The sequence below is a fragment of the Cryptomeria japonica genome, chromosome 2 (assembly GCF_030272615.1).
Source record: "Cryptomeria japonica chromosome 2, Sugi_1.0, whole genome shotgun sequence".
Lineage (NCBI taxonomy): Eukaryota > Viridiplantae > Streptophyta > Pinopsida > Cupressales > Cupressaceae > Cryptomeria > Cryptomeria japonica.
In genome coordinates this window covers 77,065,021-77,086,034 of record NC_081406.1, presented here as the reverse complement: position 1 = coordinate 77,086,034, position 21,014 = coordinate 77,065,021, and the positions used below count along the sequence as shown (strand labels likewise).

The 21,014-nt window shown below is 37.6% G+C and overlaps 1 protein-coding gene across 4 annotated transcripts in view; it reads right to left on the bottom strand.

Moving 5' to 3' along the window:
- LOC131070748 (pyridoxal kinase) overlaps window positions 1-20,706 on the bottom strand; it is a 138,510-nt gene extending 117,804 nt beyond the window's left edge. The window contains exons 1-6 of one of the 4 annotated variants that reach the window (XM_058006371.2): window positions 20,401-20,706; window positions 20,210-20,312; window positions 9,605-9,698; window positions 9,345-9,449; window positions 8,954-9,037; window positions 8,694-8,767 (exon numbers count right to left, since the gene is read on the bottom strand). In XM_058006371.2, coding sequence (XP_057862354.2) covers window positions 8,694-8,767; window positions 8,954-9,037; window positions 9,345-9,449; window positions 9,605-9,698; window positions 20,210-20,312; window positions 20,401-20,471 — 531 coding nt within the window. In that variant the 5' untranslated portion in view covers window positions 20,472-20,706. Of the gene's footprint in view, window positions 1-8,693; window positions 8,768-8,953; window positions 9,038-9,344; window positions 9,457-9,604; window positions 9,699-20,209; window positions 20,313-20,400 lie in introns of all 4 variants that reach the window. The other 3 variants (XM_058006373.2, XM_058006372.2, XM_058006374.2) reach the window with 3 other exon arrangements.
- Window positions 20,707-21,014: the final 308 nt, after the last annotated feature.

The window sequence follows — 21,014 nt, the reverse complement described above, 5'->3', positions numbered from 1 at the left end:
TTGTTCACACAGTCCCAGTTGTTACCGCTCAGACAGCCCCTCTAATTCCACTAATTCAGCCACAAATGGCCCAACATCAACCTGCTTCAAATGGTGCGACTTGGTTGGTTGACAACCCATCCCCATTGGTCTTCACGCAGATTACCATGATATGCCTAAGAGCCTAGAAAAATTAGGTTATGTATTTCATCCAAATGACTTAAACAGAACTGCGGAGGAACATATAAAGATATTTGAGGATGCTCTCCGCAACAGGCAGATTGAATATGCAGATGTTGCATGTAGGCTTTTCCCTTACTCCTTAGGAGAAGACGCTTTTTAATGGTTTATTCATCTACTCATATCTTCTAATGACTCCTAGGAAGGGCTGAAAACAACCTTCACCGGCAAATATGGGATCCTCATCATGCCCACAGAGCTATACAGACAGTTCGTAGAAGTAAAAAGGCGGGAACATGAACCGATCAGCTCCTTTAACAAAAGGTTCCACAAGGCCTTTACCCGGTTACAAGATCCTTATGTGGTGAGTGACGCTTCAGCAAGGGAAATTTATTATTCTACCCTAGATTACCTAACTACAATGTTTGTCCAACAATCACAGCCTACCCCAACCACATTGACAGAATCTTATGCCAAGGCCATGGAGATCAGTAAGAACTTGGACCAAAGTGTTGTGGGACCCTTACTTCAACTAGGACTGCCTGCTATGCCCAACCAGATTCGGGGAATCAGCCAAGCATTAGCTCGCCAAGTACCCGTCATGAATCAAATCCCGCAACCGGCATATGAACCCCCGCAGCCCGCAAACCAATTGGTGCTCCACCCTGGACCACCCATATCTCAAATACCTCCTAGCCAGCCTGTTTATCTGCAAAATACTGCAATATCTACCAGGACGCAGGAAGAGAAGGATGAAATGCATGAGTTAACTGACCAGATGAGGAAGCTCTCTTCTGAGGTCACTTATTTGCGCAACCAGAATAATCAGTTGCAGAATAACCAGAGAAACCAGCATCAAGGCCAACACCAAAAACAGAATTATCAGCGGCCAAATAGGACATGGAATACCCGTCCTAACCATGGTGGAGTTCCTACGCCATTAGATAACCCACCTGCATCTGAAAATAGGCCAACAGACAAGGCATTTCTGGCAGAGGCCACTCTATCCAACTGGTGCACGCTGCATAACACCAACCAGCATTCGGAATTATAGTGCAATGAATTTCAAGTGGCAGCCAACATATTTCAACGGGAGGTTGAAAACACGGCGTCTTAGTCTACACCTCCCCCTACGGTATATGAGATAGTTTTGTCACCTAGGTATGATACGGCCTTGAATCTAGAAACCTACATTCCTCCCTTTTTCCCCAATCAGGATGAAAATGAAGTAGCAAATCCAAGTCAGCCCGTAGAGGTGAATGCCTTCCAACAGTACCAACGGGGCAACCGAGGGTATTATAACAACAATCAGAACAACAACAGTGGCCCGTATACCACATCCACACCTCCAAAAGACATCCAAGTCCCTCCGGACTAGAATGCAAGTAATAACCCAGGCTACCCACAAGTGCCACAGCAATATGTGAACCGAGGCCCACCTCAGAAAGCACAGGCTCCCCTTAAAGCACAAGGCTTCCCAAACTTGCAAACTGCTGTCCCAAACCAAAATACAAGGGCTCAACCATCTCAAGCAGACCAGCTCTCCAATAAATCAGAAATCAATAGGCTAAGCCAATTGGTCGCAGAAGAATTCAAGAAGGTCAAAATTAGTTTGTCGCTTGCGGAACTAATGAAGGTTGCTGAGGTAAGAGACACAATATTGGACAGCCTTAGGGAAGGTTCGCCAGTTCATATAAAAAAGAGTCTTAGAGAACCCGTACGAACAAAACCAATTCTACCTAATCGTAAGTCCCCTTTGTGTTTCCAACAAAACACATCAGACCGTTGAGTTATCCTGCATTCATGATCTGACGGTCGAAACATTGAAGTTACCCCCAGTGATCAATCTAAACAGCATTAGGGATCTCCTTATTTTTTTCCTTTGTTTTCAAGCATAACATTTATATATCATTTCTAAATTTTTTAATAACAAAAATTTACAAATACTATTGCATTGAATTCAATTTAAATTTGTTTGTTGATTTACAATTACACAAATTATTTGAATCAATATTTTTCAATTCATTTTTTCTGAATATAGGGTTTATATTTTAAGATTAAAACATGTTATATTTGTGTCAAAATCATTAATTCAATTAGCATATCACCATATTACATTTCAAATTTCCAAATGCATTTAAATTTTACATGATTATTTTTTTAATTTGTGTTCAAATTGCTGAATTTTTTTTAAACACTTTTTTTAATTAATGTTGCAAGTTAATATACAATGGCATCTAGCTCTACATCAAGTTCAGATTCAACAAGCGGAAGCCATACCATTGGAACTAAACCCCCTAGAAGACATGACCTCTCTTAGAAACATGCCATAATGGGAGCGGTAGGATGGACTTTGATTCATACCTAATGCACAAAAAAGCTTAGTGAAAGCATCAATCATTTCAAAAACCATCTTGCACATACCTAATCACAATTCCAAGATGTGAACAGAGGCCCTAGAAGAGGTGAAATGAAATATGATAGCACTTCTTGCACTACTAGATGAGAAGAAATCATAGAGGGCAAAGGCACAAGCAACTAATTTACCAACAAAATCCGATGTAAATACGATAGGCATTGTGGGCTCTAGTCACAAACCATGAATGCATGGCACATCCACCTCATCTAGCTCAAGTAGAGGTCAATCACAAGGGCTTTGTTGCCTAGAAACTTACATGGAACACAACCTTCATTGCAAGGTACAAGGTGGAACAAAGAGGCACACAAAGAAGCAAATAAGGCATGCACAAATGTTGGGTATTACAACCAAATTCCCTTCGAGGGGGGCAAAGTATCCATATTGGGAGTATTTGGTGACAATATTGATAGTTACAAGGAAAGGGAACAAAGCACTCTCTCTAAAAGAGTTAAGTGGGAGGTTCCTCCAAGATGCTATTGCAAATGCAAAAACATTGAAACGATTGGGGAAAATCAAAAGTAGTAAGTTGGAATGCAAGATTCTTTCAAATGCCTAGGCAGGCCTAGGCAAATAGAAGGAACTGCACCCTCATCATTTTTTTAGTGGCTTCAAATTGTGAGTTGATATTCTTGAAGTCAATTGATGCCTCCAAAAAAAATAAAGAACACAAAAACTTTGAGCTTCATGTTGTGGGAGGTTGTTTTAGAGGTGGGCATACAAAGTCCAAATTTTCACGAACAATACAACTACATACATGGCGGGTAGAAGATTGTTCCAAGAGAGGCATATGGCACTCTTTTGGACCACTTTTGCAACACATTACCTTGACCTTTATTTGGAAAACATAAGCAATTTGGGTGAGACTGATTGTAGAAAATGCAAGGAACTTAACCAAATTATTTATAATCACCCTTGGATTCTCAACTTGATGAGAGATCACACAAAGGGGAAAGAGCTCGCAAATATGCAACTACTTTTTCTAACATTGCAAAGTATCTCTCATTTATTGACATCCTTGATACAGATGTTTGTGATTCAAGCATGGCTATACTCAACATATTCAAAGAATGTTGATGGAGAGAGAACCACAAACGAAAAAATTTATGATGTATTTGCCTTAAATTGTCAAGGTAACTTCAAACTTCAATTTTGATTTTAAATTGAATTCTTTATTTTCAACTTTAAAGTATTTAGTTCCATTGCAATTTTAAATTGTTTGTAATTTGTAGATATCCGAGTTGTTGGTGAGGGTTTTGTATTTGGTGGATGGGGAGCAAAACCCAATGGGATACATTTATGAGGCCATCCAAAAACTATTACAAGGGGTGCAAGTATATTTGCCCCTACTTGGGAGATCATTGATTGGAAGTGGACAATCAACTCCACCCATCAGTGGAGTGATTACTTCCTCAACCCCAAACTTTTCTTCTTCAATAACTTCACGAATTCTAAAGGGGAGGTTATGGAGGGCCTCTCAAATTGCATAAGAGGATGACACCCAAGGTTGAGGTGAGAAACTGTTGTCATTTTACGACACCCTTGGTCCATCAGTGAGAACCGACCAGAGATATGTTCCATGGACCAGCGCTGCCCCAGGTTTGATCAAAGAGGAAACAATGGAATTGTGAAGTGTGAAGTGTTATCTTGTCAGAAGGAAGTTCCTAAGTCTTCCCTTCCTTGACCCCGGAACTCCAGAACCCCGAAATTCCTAAGTCTTCCCTTCCTTGACCCCGAAATCCCAAAATGGCCAAGTCCTTGCCTTTCCCTCCTTCGAAATCCTGGAATCCCGAAATCTCCAAGTCCTTAGTCTTCCCAACTTTGGCAACCCAAGTTTCCAAAGTCTTCCAAACTTCGGGAACCTGTGTTTCCGAAGTCTTCCAAACTTCGGAAACCCAGGTTTCCCAAGTCTTTTGACTTCCTTCCGGCTTGCAACACTTCCAGATGGCGTAATCAACACTCAAAGCTCTTAATGCTCCAACAACTCTTGCGACTTGTACACTTTCTTTCGTGGAGCTACAGGGGCGCATTTAATGATTTTTGCAAGATTTCCATCAGGTGGAGTACAAGGTCATGCTTATTTGTGGTTTCTTATGTCATGCATGCATGCTCTGACTTTAGAATGTCAGACAATCCACCTTCTGGAAGTCCCTTTCTTCTTGGGATTGCGTTGCCAGGGTATGGTCAGGTTGCTTGCATGTGCACAATGTCAGGTGCATGCACTTCCCTGCATTCCCTGACTGACATTTCCCTACACACAAGGGTCAAGGCTTCTCTTCCTTGACCAATGGTCTCTGCTTTGCAACCAGTTTTCTATATAAAGGATGTTAAGCCTCATTGTAAAGGGTTCTCTCCCTGTTGGCTTGAGTTATTCTATGCTCTTTCACTTCTCTTAAAGACTTGTATTTATCTTGCATTTTTGCAACTATAAGTTTGGCCATTGGCCTTATAATGAATTGAAATCATCATTCTTGCCTTACTTCAACTTATGTATGTTGTGTATGTGTTCTTACCTTCATTGTAAGAGTATGTTTGTGGCTTTCTTTCACATATATGTTGTGTTAACCTGTTTCTAGGTGTGACTTGTGGGAAACCTTCTCACCTCTTGACATTCAGCAAGTTCTACCCTCCATAGATGTGTTGAGGACATTCATGCAATTGAAGTTTGTGCATCTCTTGGGTATTTCAATTGATTCTTTGTGCCATTTCGGGTGGGGAGAGAAATATCTCTTATCTTGGTGCATCACCTCCTTTCATTTTAAGCATTTCTCTCTTCCCTTTTCCTCTGCAAGTTGTTAGGATAGGTTTAGAAGTAAGATTTGGAGTGTTAAGTTGGTTTGACACCTGCACTTGGATTGAGAAGGAAGTCGCCCTTCTCCGGAGATTCAACCCCCTTGCGCAAGGTCCCACACTTCGGGGTTGATTCCATGTTTCACAAGGTTGTTGAGTTGATAGCTCAACAAGGGTGCAAGCTTTTGTGACAACGGAAACCTCACCATTTTAGAGTTGCAGAATTATAAGCAAGATAAGGAGAGACTTTGTTCTTTGCCACTAGCTATCCAAGGAAGACCCACCCAAACACCAAGTAAGAAAAAGTGATATCATATCTTGCAAACTACAAATTACAACTATCAATAAAGTATTGTTTGTTTATAAACTCTAGAATATCTTATTTGCAAGTTCCTGGTGGGAAGATTGGGTTGGAAATACCACAAATCTCCAAAAGCTAGACCTCCAAATTTTGTCTCAACCTTGTAGTGCTTCTAGATATGAGGGCAATTGGAGTTTGTTTGACACCATTCACACGAAGAAGCATAATAAGTTGACTCAATTACGCCTTGATGACCTAGTTTTTGTGCAATACAATCTTTGGCTTTGCACAAGAAAAGTGGAGGACAAATCAGTGCAGCTTATTGATTTGGATGAGTTCGATTCCTATAATGATCGAACAGTGCAAGGTGACGAGCCATGCTTGTTCATAGAGAATTACATTGTTGATTTAAAGAGGCAAGCTATGAAGAGCGTGGCTGTAATAGAAGTAAAGAGAGATTGGATTGTCAGTGGATAACATTAATGTGATAGAGGAGAAATCATTGCCATCTAGTAGCATAGTGTAGCCACAAGCAAATACTTCTAGGCCAAGTGGGGAGCCACAATCGAGTGCAAGGACTAATCCCTCTCTACCCTCCCAATTACACTAGAATAGGGAAAAGAAATTGTAAAAATTGGTCATTTTTAACTTGCATACATATGCAATTTATGATGATGATCTTCAAATACAACCATTATACATTCATAATAGTTATCAGCTAACCATTCTATATGCATGATGATGCAATTTTGTACTCTATTTTTATTCAAATCTAATAGAAAACACTTCCCTGTGGTTTAGTAGACTCACTTATTACATTTTGTAACTGAATTTTTTTTATATTGCTAATCGATACAAATATTTTGCTCATATGAGCATCAATAGGAGACTATTACAAGACCTTGCAACACAACCGTTAGATAAATATCAGCTCCTATTGAGCAACCACACTAGAAACTACCTACCGAAGACCATGAATCACAACTTAGATGTCTACTTATTTAGCAATGACAGCCACATTAGAAACCATGGAAGACCAAGAGTCACAACTGAAAATTCCATATAAAATGTCCCATTGGGATTTGAACTTGGGTCTCCACATTGACAACTCAATACTTTCAACAAAATAAGCTCATGATGCAGGAGCATCATTCAAACATTTTTTTTTTTTGGTCTTCTTGTTGTTGTGTGGTATGGTGAATTAGTTTAAAGTTTGGCTTGTTGACAGTTATGAGTGTGGGAGTTTGGTGTGGAATGGTTGAGACTGAGAGAGAGAGAGAGATAGGTGATGAAGACCAGTATTCAAGGGTTGGAAGAAGAAGGACAGGGTGGAGTAGGGAAAGAAATCGATTCCTTAGTGATCAGAAGATGAATCTGTAGAGAAAGTAATTGGCCATGTCAGGGTTGAGGTTAATGAAAGGTCTGTGGGAGGAGACCAGGCGAGCGGTAAGAGAGAATCGATCAGTCAAGGGGAAGCCGAACAGAGAGAGGCTGGTCAGAAGAATGCAACAATGAGGCGTGGGTGTAGAGGGCAGTCCAAATGCATGACAGGTTGGTACTCCCTTGAGGCATGAGGTAAAGAGGAATTGGTAAAGCTTAAAGCTAAGGAGGTTTACCTTGCATAGGCAAAGATTCAGAAGATAGAGCATATAGATTGAAGACAAGAGAAAGGAAATTGCTCCCAGAAGCGCGGAAAATGAATATAGCTTTGGAGCGAATAAAGAAGAACAGAACAAAGAGAGAGCAGCAGAAAGTAAGAAAAGAGAGGTAAGCAGTTTGAGGTTTAAGAAGGGAGAGATTGAGAGTAGATGATGTGGTGACAGAAGCGGCAGGAAGAAGATTGACCGAACAGGCTTATGGCCAGCATTGCTGAGTAAAGAGGCTTTTCATTTAATTGTAGTCATCAATGTAAGTGTTGAAGGAATAAATAAACATTTGGGTATTCATTGTCTGAGTTAATGATTGTCCATGTTGTTTGCTGATTATTGATGGTTCAGTTGAATTACTGTAATTTCTGTTGCAGATTTATGACTGTGTATCAATAATCTGAAAAGCTGTCTTTTGAACTGTGAAGTTCCTGCCCCTGTTTTGACAGTAAGTCTATGTGAGAGCATTTTTGCCTAACAATTTGGTATCAGAACGTGTGATGTGAAGGAGTGTGTCATCAGCTTAACCCCTTGGACTTTGTAACTTAATTTTGCAAAAAGAATTGTTTTTTAAAAGAAATTTAAGTACTATCTTAAGTTGCCGGTTTTTGCCAAGTTGAAAAATTCTGGCCTACCAAATTTGGGTCTGAAGTATGCATAAGTAAATGAAGAATAAACATTCAATCTCCAATTTGGTGTTTTATGTGAAAAAATAAACATGAATCTTGAAGTCATATACAGCTAAAATTGTAAAAAAAAATCTTCTATATAATTGCTATGTTGTTCTCCCCTGTCGTTCCCATAAGTTTAATTCCCAAAACACATCCCACCATCCCCATCTCGAAAATGTCATGCAAGTTTGCAACACAAGTCTATAAATTATGGATCCCAAGGTACCACATACTTGTACCTAATTTGGTCCACTATAATACAGCCCATGTAATGCTGTACGTTAATGTTTCGATGGATAAATACAAAAGTTGTAAGCATCTAAACAACACCCACAGCATGTGATCTAGGAGCCCAACAAGGTGGGATGATGGGATCATAATATCATTTTGAATTATCTAAGATGACAAAACTCCCAACACTTGTGAAATTAAAAGGCTGCATAGTTTTAATACTTCAATAATACTCCAAAACAAATATTAAATTTTAATGCCATAAATAAATGAATAAGTGTTTGTATACGTAGTTGTGATGCATAGGGATCTTATATATAACAAACAGTTGGACAGATCAAGTCATTACATAAAAAGAGCATTTTGCAATTGATACCACAAGTCTAAATGCAAAAACGAACTAGGCTTTGCTTTATAAAATTACAGCCTTAGCATTCAACTCTGAATCATGACAAATTTACTACATTCCATAGGCATACCTTTTCACGATAAACAGAGACGAGCTCTGGAGGAATGTAAAGCTTGCCCTCATCGCCCATAACTGGATCACATACTGGTGAACACGGATCCATATGTAAACATGACAAGTATGACTAGAATTCCAGACAATAATCAAGTATGAATGGGTAGGAAAGTAAGACGTGATTATCCACATTAATTGAACTCAAAAACAACACAACATCTTCAGTTTGCAACACTGTGATTCCTCACATGTAAATGTACTACTAATATGATTTACCATATATCAGGTCTGGATTAACAGAACGCAACTTCTGAACAACCTGCAAGATTGTATCCAAAAACGAAACAGAACCAATATAACCTGGAAAACCCAAGTAAAGGAATTTGTAACTTCTATATTCCAAATATTATATAATGCTTTGATGAGAACTATACGAAAAAAATGTAAGAACCACAAAATAATCCATATAAATTACACAAGTGAAACAAGACATCTTCTTTTCCAGATAGTTCTCTTGCTACTTCCTGACATAATATTCAAACTAAAAACTAGAACCTTTCATGCATGGTACAAAAGAAAACCATAAGATGTTTCACATTAAGCAAAAGATTCACTGGTTTCAAAATTCAACAATCTTCGGATAAAGGATGCAAATTCTAAGCCATACCTGTTAATAGGTGTGTATAACACAGAAGGTCATTTGCTTCAAGACCTTCTATCAATGTCCAGAGCTGCTCCCCATTTAGTACCTGCCCTCGAACCGTTGGATATCCTGCACCCTACAAGCCCCTTCTGCTCCTTCAGTCTGTAAGCCTAATCCTCTGTTAAAACTTCAAATTTCCTAAAGTGTGTGAAAATCCTAATGCTACATTAAGTATTGAACCTCTCAAGTTGCATGGATAAAAAAGGAAGTCTTGTGTAGCTTGCCTGTGTGATTGGATAACTGGACTGAATTGATAGGGTCCACATCAAAACCAAGAAGTTGCAGAGGAAATACAGCAGCTTTATTTCCAACATATCCCTGTTTCATTAAAAAACAGTAAACAAAATTGCCACTGAAATCCAATGAACAAAACTAATCCTGATATGGTTCTATATTATGCATGTTACATCCCACTTGTGCCCTAGATATTCTGATGTTAGTTTATGCTTTGATACTTGTGCTCAATACAATGGAATGATGATTCGCAACATATATGTTGATGATTTAGTATTAATCATGATGGAATATGAGATGTTTGTTTTTGTTATCAATAAATGAAATGACAGAGATATGTCAGGATTTCAGACTAACTATTTGAATTGACCTAGTGTGTGCAGGAGATTGTCATTCTCCGAGAAGGGAGGGGAAGTATCATCAAGTCGGGAGATAACGAAAAGAAGGGCTCAATGCCATCTGTAACCCTAACCGCAAGTTGAGTCGAGTTGATTCACGTTAACCTTGTTACCATTAACCAGTGCGTGCCAGGTAATTCTATTTTGGTCAGTATAGATGATTAGGGTTTTACCATCCTAGTATTGGAGTTGCTATTCTTTTCTTGCGACCAAACTTTTTTGAGATCCTAATCTTGACTCCTTAAGTTCCTATAGTAATGGAACTCCTTGGTGTTAATTATTTATTTTTATTTAAAAAAAACTCAATTCATGCATATGTATATATATGTTTAAATATATATTATATGCATACATATATATACACACGTAAGTATATGTATGTAGTCAAGACATTGAGAGATACATGAGTATATAGATAAGTATACATATTGTATGTGTTAGACAGTTCAAATAACCAGAAGACAACTGAGAGGGGGGGGTGAATCAGTTGTCACAGATTACCAGAACCATTAGCAATTAAAACTTTAATACCGAAACCCAAAATATTAATACCGGAATGCTTAAACCAAATGCCAAAATAGCAGTTAAACCAATTAAGCATAAACAATAATCATAGAATAAATACCATCCACATGACACCAAGATTTATACGTGGAAAACCCGATAAAGGGAAAAGCCACGATGGAAAGCCTACCCACAGTCAGATAATACTTCTACAGTAAGTATGTGAATTACAATTGAGGGGCTTGCACTTGCAGGAAGGCCAACAGCCTAGAGCGCACTGCTCATCACAAAAGGAGTCTCACTGACTACATAGAAATCCAGACTACAATCCGGAGAAGTGTTGAACTGCAAAAGATAGCATCTCCTATGCCTGAGTATAGTTCCGGTTAAGCTCAATATCGGAGGACTAAATGCTCTTACATAAACCCAATTCGATCTCCAATGATCGACCAGATCCTCTGCCTGAATGACATTACATTATTCGCACATTACATTCCTTGACCTTGAACATTACCATTACCATATTGATCTACAATAAGATCTTACATTATATATACAAACCCTTGACCATAAACAATCAGGTTGGCCACCAGACAATAAACCAATTACATAATTACAAAACATGTCGGCCTTAGACCAAACAAATAATATCCAACACATAAGATATCCCGGAAACGTATCGAGATGTCCAATCCACACGCTTCATTAAACCGGTCCATAACCTAGACCAACCGGGACCCAATATAGGTCCACACGCTAAAGCAATGATCTCCATCTGCCAAGTCTCGAACATGATCACCGTCAGAATCCTGAAACTCCACTAGAAGCTACACCAACACCACTTATGTAATTCATCAAAGATCTTCATTAAAAGCTTTGCCGGTGAAACCCTCGTCGGAACCAGAAACCAAGCTTCGAAGCAAACAGGATAGCATCCGATTACCAGACCAAAACCAACTTGTTGAATATGAACATGAGTATCATGAACAAGCCAATTCCATAACCAAATCATATCGGAGCCTACCGGATCATGCCGGATCCAAACCAACTAGAAACCACTCAACCTACCGGGACCAGAAGGGTGTCGGTAAAGCATCCAAACAGCTAGTGTTGGCATCAATGACAAAACATAAATGCAACACATAATCAATTCCTCCAAATGGCCAACAGTATGTATATAAATATATATACATATACGTGCAACTCAAAGTTATTTTAAAATTATTAATACTAGCCATGATATGGCATTGGCCTTACTTTCAAGTGAATTGGACTTGTATAAAATTAATACTTTTTATCAAGCACCGCTTAAATTATGCATAAGCCAATGGGTTGGAAAGAATTCTTTTCACTGGATTAAGCAATACTCGAACCTATGTTTGAGATGGGCACCGCCATAGTGGTTGGGTGAATTTTGTGGCATGTTTCTCAAATTAGTATGAAATGAAATGAAATTGGAATTGGAATTAGCCAAATTTGCCAAATTGTTTTCCTACGGGAGATATAGAGTCTTTTCTTGAAATGAAAAAGGTACTATGATATATATCATTCTTCTCGTTCACAGGAAGAATGTAGTTTTGGAGGAAATAATATCAAAGCCTTCCATTTTCCAAAATCATACACTACATTTTGTTTGGTTGTTCTCTTGCAACGTGAGCTAAAGTAGCTTTGGCTAGGAAGAACCGTAGGTGCCAAGAAATCTGTAAAGGGAGCCACAGGGAATTCGCATTTGCAACCACTTAACCAGGTCATGTTTTTTTAATTCTAGAATGGCATTGTACATTCCTTGTCCTAAATGAATGAAAGATTTTAATAACATCCACGAGACTAAACAGTCTATGGGACCAAAGATAGCATCCTTAATTTGACTTCAAACTCTTTTCGATGTCGGATCTCCTACTATTAATTTTGATCAAGAGGCTAGTGGTTTGGTTAATTCTATCTTCCTCAAATAACTAATGCATGTTGTCAACCTTTAACCCATTTTCGTACTCTTTGCGGATATCCTCATACGTTGTGCACTCCATGATGAAGTGTCATTCTATTTCCACTGCCCCCTTATTGCAAAATATGCAAGTTCTTTCTTCCCATGTTTCCTTGGGTATCTTCCACCTACCGGTCTCACATCTAATGTGATGCGATCCCGTTCTCAATTGTGCAACTAGCATCCTCACTTTCCCTTTAATAGCCCCTAAATACGTTTTTTCACCATGGGCCTTTGTTGAGTTAAACTCTTTGATGTAGTAAGCTTTTTTCCGCCCAATTTGTTTTGACCACATGGCATTTCGAAATCTTTCAATAACATAACTTTTTATTTCACTATTGGTGCTAGGATACTCATGCAACTTGATGTCCCACTTGTTCATCCAATTGTTATTCTAATTCATCCAAGTTTCCTTCCTCCTGACTAGCATCTCTCCCACAACTACTTTAGGCCAACGATGTTTGTCCATGTTATCAACCTTCTTTAAATAGCATATCAATAGGATTAACGTCAATGCTTCCAATGGGAAAATACCTATTTCAGCTAACAAAATTTCATATGGAACTGTGGTTTTAACTTTGAGGTTGCTTGTTATAAGATGTTTTTGGATCCTTTCTAGTTGTCTCCACCTGCAATTTGACATGCTATTTCCCCACACTTCACACCCATAAAGGACAACTAGTGTGACCAATAAACCAAAGAGAGTTTTCCATGTTTTCCAATCCCAAAGTTCTGCTTTTTTGCACCTATTTTGAAGTATGAAGCTTTCCAACCTCCCTGTATCCGTTTTGTATTGCATGTCTCCCAACTAAGACTATAGTGAAAGTCAATCCCAAGATATTTGTATTCTTTCACTATTTCTAATGGATTGCCTTCAAAAAGAAAGGTGATTTGTTTATCTTTTCTTTTTAATGAGAAAATCATTATTTTGGTCTTCGTGATGTTCACTTGCATCCCAACCTCCTCACAAAAATCCTCTAAGGCTTTGAGATGTTCCCTTAACCTATGAGCTGATTTTGAAATTAGGATAAGATCATCGACATATAAAAGTAGTTTCACCACATACCCAGCTAACTGAACACCATCTCCTTCTGTCTTGCTTAACTATGCTTCTAATTTATCAATGTATAGACCAAAAAGTGTGGGAGATAGAGGGCAGCTCTACTTAACTCCAATATCGCTGCAAAAACATTCTAACATACCTTCACTTGTTCCGATTTTAGCTGTAACCTTCTCATACAGTCTATGGACAGCAGCTCTATACACATCTAGTATGTCCAGTTCCTCCATTCTGTGCCATAGTTTGTCTCTAGGGACCATGTCAAAAGCCTTCTTGAAGTCCACAAAACAACAATAAGCTTCCTCACCTTGAGTATTCCAAAAAACTTCAATCAAGTGTCTTAAGAGTGATGCAGTGATCAATGGTAGAGTGCTTTGATCTAAAGCATGCCTGCCCTTTTGCCCTCTTACCTTCCTTTTCTGCCCAACTGTTGATCCTTCGTTCTACCATGCTCCCAAAGAGAGGATTTACCATAATCGTGCGATAGTTAGATGGATTATTGATATCTCCATTTTTAAAGAGGGATGACCACACTAGTTGTCCACTCCACCGAAAAACCTTTCGGATTGACGTTATTGAAAATTCTCATTATGTGAGGAGCAAGAGTCTCAATCCCCCACTTTAAGAATTCAGCTTGTAACCCATCTATGTCCTGTGATTTATCACTTGCTAGATTCTTTATTCCTTGTTTAATATCATCCATTGTGAAGAGTTCTATTAATGTGTTAACAACAAGTGGGTAGTCCTTCTCGTGAATCCGTTCATAAAGAAGCCTGGCATATTCTAACCATTGTGCATTTGTGATACAATTCAGTCTTCTTTTTATTTTGCTGCATTTCCTTCCAAAAAACTTTGGGATTATGCTTTCCAAGAGAGATTAGTTCATTCCTTCTTTTTGTTACATATTTTGCTTTTTTTTATTGCACCAATTTTTCATATTGTTTCTTATATTCTTTGTCTATACCTCTCTCTTTTAGTGATCTCTTGGCTGCCTTACATTCCTTGTCATACCATGAGTTTGCCGGAAAAGTGTTTGCAGCCCCCAACTTGGTGTGAGACCTTTTGCATGCATTCAAAGCCTTGTGAATGAGTGGAATCAGCAAACCGCTATGACTGTGGACCCCTATCTGGCTGCATGCATTATCCACTTTGTTCTTCTTTAGATCTTGAAGTGTTGCTTAAGTTTAGCACTAAAGATTTCTTTATTCTCTTGATTTATGAAGATTTTGCACTTGGGAAGAATTTTCTTCTGCATGTGATGAACCTGCCCAATGCATTGGTTGCTTGAAGAAATGTCTATCTTGACAAGAAGAGGTGAGTGATCTGATTTCATCTCCATAAGACATTCCCCAATATCAAACTCCTCCAATCTAGAAATAAAATTTTGTGAACAAATCACGTAGTCCACCACACTTTTAGCATTATAAGTATTGCATGTGATACCTCCCGATCTTGGCCAATCTCTCATGCCATTGCAAATGATCATGCCTAACAAACTACAAAGACCAAGTAATTCTGCCCCAAACTGTGTCACATTGCCATTACCATCTTGAGAAGTTCTTTCCCAGTATTGACTTCCACCTTCCTCCAACCATAAAGGATTGTTTTCCCTCTTTCCTCATTGCTCAACTGAAGGGACTGATTATTAGTTGTCCTTGCATTAAAATCACCCATTAGCACTATGTCTCCAAGTGTGCTGAAAATAGAGATATCTTTTTTTAGTGAGGCATACGGGTCTTCGCTGTCTAAATTTCTCTTCTTATAAAACTCTGAATTTTTTGGAGCAAAGTAGCAAGCAGCCAATCTGAAAGTTACCCCATTCTTTGTTATTTGCAGCCATATGTATTGTTTATTAGTGTCTTCTTTTTCAACTTTAACAATTCCCTGCCATTTCTCATCTATTAGCACTGTAACTCCCCCATGACCTTTGCCTGTTTCACCCCCTTTGTTCCAAACTGAAACTTTCTTAAATCCTTCAAAATCTGGAACTTTACAACCATCATGTTCATATGTTTCTGTAAGAATGATAATGTCTTTTCCTTTTGCTATGGGCCCCAATCCAGGTTCTCTCCTCCAAGGATATCCTCTACAATTCCAACTTACAATTTGCAAGTATTCCTTTGGGGGCCCTATTCCCTATTTCTTGTTTGAAAAACGATCGCTGATTTGGGCTTTCCCATTCTTTAACCATGTCCACTTTCCCTCATTTCTTGTTGTCTTCACTTTCTCCCATTCTTTCCTTTGTTCTTCTTGTTGATCAAAGGTCAAATCTTCATCTAAGTAAATGGGTGTGCCTCTAAGTAACCCTCTATTTTTTAGAGTCATGTTCTTATCCTCTAAGCTTCTCAAGGTGACTCTTACATGCCTATCTCTTCCTCCATCTATCTTCTTTCCAATCCTGTTGGCTTGCTGGATAAACCCTGTCCACTTCAACTTGTCTTAAAGGAAGTCCCTTGTTAGGACGTCAGTTCTCTCCTTCTCACCAAAGTCCCTTAAGCCTTTAATTATAATGTTTGCAGCCTTGCTTTGTTTATCTTTTTCTTCCCTTAGTTGTCTTTTGATTTGTTTTTCAATGATTCCTTTTTGCTCACTAGATGGTCCACTTACCACTTGTGTCCATGACTTGGGCCTCTTCTATCCGTTCTCTTAACTGATTTTCTTTTGACTCCATATCTGCTAATGCTGATTGAATCTCCTTTATTTGCATTAAGTTTTCTCCTCCCTCCGTTGTTGGTTCCAGCCGATTTTAGTCGTTCCATCTCTTGATTTATAGTAACCAAATCTTGTTGTCCTCTTGCCATGTTAATTTGAAGATTTAAAATTTGTTCTTTCAATATTTTATTTTATTTTTCAAGATTGTTGTTGGTCTCTATAACTATTTTTATCTTGTTGTCTTCATACAACCCCTTTGCTTCTAGAACTTGAAGTCTGTTTTTCAGCCTTATGAGCTCTTCTACATACAACTCAGATGACCATATAAGTGGTGAGGATGTAGGACTATAAAGTTCCTAAGGCACTTTTTGGTGCCCTTCTTGCTTGCTATAAGCTCTTCCATTTTGACCACAATCCCTTCCATCTTGCCCACAATCCCTTCCATCTTGCCCATATTTGACTAGACAACATCTAATTCACCTATAAGCTTTCCCTTTCCTTTATACTCAGCTCGATCAACTTGTTCACCTTTTTGCAATATCTTATTAGATATCTCTGTATTACTGATATTTAACTTTGGCAAAAGCATAGTAAATTTTTTCTTTTGATTTGGCCTCAGTTTCCAGGATTGTCTGCGCCTTAATATCCCCTTGTATTGTTGTGCATTTACGAAAATCAGACTTGCCTCTGTGTTTGTGTGCCTCGGTGCATTTTCTTGAATGGATCCTGTTAACAAAGAGTCCCAAAATCCTGCTAAACCCTCTTTACTTAGAAAGTTTAACAGATCTTTCAGTTGTATGTGAGATTCATTTGCTATTTTGTTGTTCAATATGTAATCCATTACTCCCAAATATTTTGGGGGTATGTCTATTTTTTATATTTGCAATCCTTGTGTAATGAAACCCTGACCAGCCGTATCTACCATCTGTGACCCTTCTGCTTTGAAACCCTGACCTGCCAGAACTAGGTTTTCCCCCATTATGTCTTGTCTACTTCCCATGCATTAGAATATTGAGTTTAAAGAGTTCTCCAGTTTATGCAAGTTTGACTGTTTTAGTTCATATTTCATTTGCAGATACAAACAAAATAGTCTCAAAATAAAATGCAAAACAATGCAGAAAAAGCTAGAGAAAAAGCACCTGGAAGGAATGAAAAAGGCTTGAACTGTGGGTCCAACCCACTCCCTTTAAATTTTTGGCTACAGCACTATTTTTGACCCCACTGCTCCACCAAGCCAAGCAAAGGCCCCACAAAACCCTCAAATCTTGTGCATCTGCCTCGTTGCATGTTCCTGCCTGCTCGAAACCTGAACTTTTCCTATAGCTCAAATGCCCATGTTGCAGAATCTCAGATGCCCGCATATGAAATTTATGTAATCTTTGCCATTTTTGGTGCCATCAAAGTCAAATATTTATTTTTGTTTTCTAGTGTTAAATCCTAGTTGCACGTTGCTTTTAAATTATGAAAAGAAAGAATTTGCGTTTCTTGAATCATGTATGTGTCTCTTGTTGAGTTGTAGCTTGTTAAAGCTCTGAATAGCTATAAGAAGGGAATATAACGTATCTACACAGCTAGCATAGCTTAGTATAGCGGAACTAAGCTTGAAATGTATCTACCCTATTAGCTATGGTTCATACGAATTGCAGAATTGTAACCAAGGAAACATTTAGGTAGTTTGCTTATGGTAGAAACAAAACTCAAAAAATAAGTGAAATTTGTAGAGTGTGGCTAGGATATATATTGATTTCACAGAAGTGCTAAGAGACACAATTCATTAGTGACATCTCTTGATTTAATTTTGTTCTTTAAATGAATTAATAAGCAACCCCTCTAGAGGAGAATGCAAAATAAAGCTTAGTGTGAAAAAGACTAGATAGACATAAGGGAGCTCTTTAGTGCTCCTTAAATGCAGATTGGTTTATATTAAAACATCCAGTTCACTTGGATGGTACAGTGACAGCATATTCACATAATGCATGCATAAACTCAGTACGAACTTGAGAGCTAGCAGCCCTGTTGCCTATCTTACCTTTTCCATACTAAGGTAATATTTTTAGACTAAGACCATGGAGTAATGAACCAAAGAGGGACAAAGTTACACTCAAAACAGTAAGGCTGAATCTTAAATTTCAAAATAAGCTATGAAACTTTGTGGAGGAATAGTGCTTATACTCAAATTATGTATATTGTAATTGGCTACCAAGTGATTGTCAAGCGGTCATCCGTTAATTAAGTTTCTTAGACAAGAACCTATGTCCTAAAAGTTCAAGTTGCAGCTGAGTAGGGTGATGAACATTGACTTCATGCATTAGCATGATTGCAATTATATTAAAACCTTTGGCCAAGGCGATGCTTCTATCTATGAGCGTCAGTCAATTCATTAATCCAGTTATACAACCCAGTCAAAGGTCATACTAGTCAGGGGTAGCCTATAGTGTGTGACCAACTAGAAATTGTATAGGGTTAAACACCAATCTCAGATGGCATGAGTTCAACTTCTCGTTACCTCCCTACGTAGGGTCAGGCCTTTCCAATTGGAAACGGCACGAGGGACTAATAAGTCCGAGGTTGAGCGGAAAAGCACCCTAATGATACTTTCCCTCCAAATCATTGGTAAAGTTATTTAAAAGATCAGAATGTACTTCAAGAAAAACTGCAATCTCTCAACCTCTCTTCTTCCTTTAATTGTATTGTTTTCATATGCTCTAGAATACATCTTCCTAGATTAGATTACGGTTTCAATCAAAAGTTTATGATTTCAGTTTCACTGTTGTAAGAAAATATATATAGATGTTGCAAGTTTAATTTCCATTTCTGTTTCAAAAAGTTGTTATTTTAAGTTGCTTAGTAAATACTCCGAAAGTATTTCTCTGCTTTCTCGAGATCACAATTTTCTAAAAATGTTGCTCACTTTCATCAATATCAGAAATCTTGGCTAATCAATTTTAATCTTGAACTCTCAAATAAACAATAGTTTAAAAGTTAATGCTCTGTGTTTTCACGGAAAACCTGACTTGTTATTGTCGATTTTTAATTTCCAAATCAAGAAAAATCTAAGAATATTGTTGTATTTTCCCAAGATCAAAAATATTGGCTAATCATTTCATGTTTTCAACTCCCAAACGAGCAATAATCAAAAACATATCCTTCTGTTTGCTCGAGATCAGAAATCTTGACTGATAATTTTCAACTCTAGTCTCTAAACTCTCAAGTTAGCAATAAAGTAAAAATATTGTTCTATTTCCACAAGATTAGAAATCTATGGTAATCATTTTTTCAACTTATATCTAAAATTAGTCTACTACTGTTGCTCTGTTTTCTCGAGATAAGAAATCTTGGATAATCATTTTCAATCTACATTCTCAATTTAGAAATAATCTAAAAAAGTTGCTCTCTTTCGTCAATATAAAAAAATCTTGGCTAATGATTTTCAATCTTGAACTTTTAATTAGCAATAGTCTAGAATTATTGCTCTGTCCAAAATGTCGGAAATCTTGACTAATCATTTTCAATTATAAATTATCAAAATTGCATTAGTCAAAAATATTGTTCAGTTACACGAAGATTATGTATGTCTTACATAAACTTAAAACGTTATGAAAGTCAAAAAAAAAAGTCAAAACGAATCCTGATATTCAAAATAGCAAATATATAAAACAAAAATCAAAAATGGCCAAGAAAAAACACATCAAATTAGTAAATATTTACCACTACAATATGCACAGTCCAGAGAGAAATTCAACAGATCTTTTGATTACTGTGGGAATTAAGACCAGAGTCATGAAAACCCGTCCTTGAAATTTTAAAACCCCGGATTGAAAAAGAACACAAATAAACGTATAAACACTAATATCGCATAGATAATCCAATGAAATACAACTGACAAAACAATATAAACAATATCTGTAGGATTTCTCCCAAAGTCAACGAAATCAATAAAAAAAGCATGAACCCTAAAAAAAGCATTGGATTTATTTTACAAACATAAATTGCGTACCTGCACAGTATGAGACTGAATGCTTAGGACACGTCCGGTGCCTTCAGGTAGAGAAATACACAATGGAGCCATTTCAAACTGGGGTCTCGCTGCTCTACTCAATCTGCAAGACAGAAGCACTAAAAAGGATTGAGGAAAACAGAGAAGGATTAATCTATTAAAAAAAACTTACAATGGCGACGAGAGGTTGCCTTGCAATAGGACGAAAGACTCCTGTTACTGCCTTGGCGGAAAATGTGTTAAACCTGGACAACGACTGCATCAGCTTACGCTTCTAACGATTATTGTAAATCTGTTAAAAGCAGAATACCCAACTTTCGTTTTTTTATTTAAAATTTGTGAAAAGACTTCCGTGTTGGGAAAATATTGTGGTACAAAATAAGAATTTCAAAAGGAAACAGAGAAGATTCGCGCTTGTAGGGCCCGCGCAGGACCACGAGTCTGAGAAATTGGCAGGTGTCTAGGCGTAGAACAAGAAAGAAGAATCATAAGATTTTATTCGTCGATTCATATAACTAAGTCTAACAAAGAACTTCTGCACCAAACAAAATTGACGTTCAACATTTATGGGTGTAGTAAAATTGGGATCAGTCGTTTTGAATTTGTATTTTTCTTTAAGTATTTTGTGTTTATATTTGTTTTTGTCTCAATAATTTTTTTTATTTGCGAGCCCATCAATTTAAGAAAGATTTTTTGTTCTTAATAAAATTGAATTTGTAATTTTATTTAAATATTTTAACTTTATAATTGTTTTGTTTTTAATTAGTCAATATGTTTTTTGTTTTTTTGAGCTCATGATTGACTA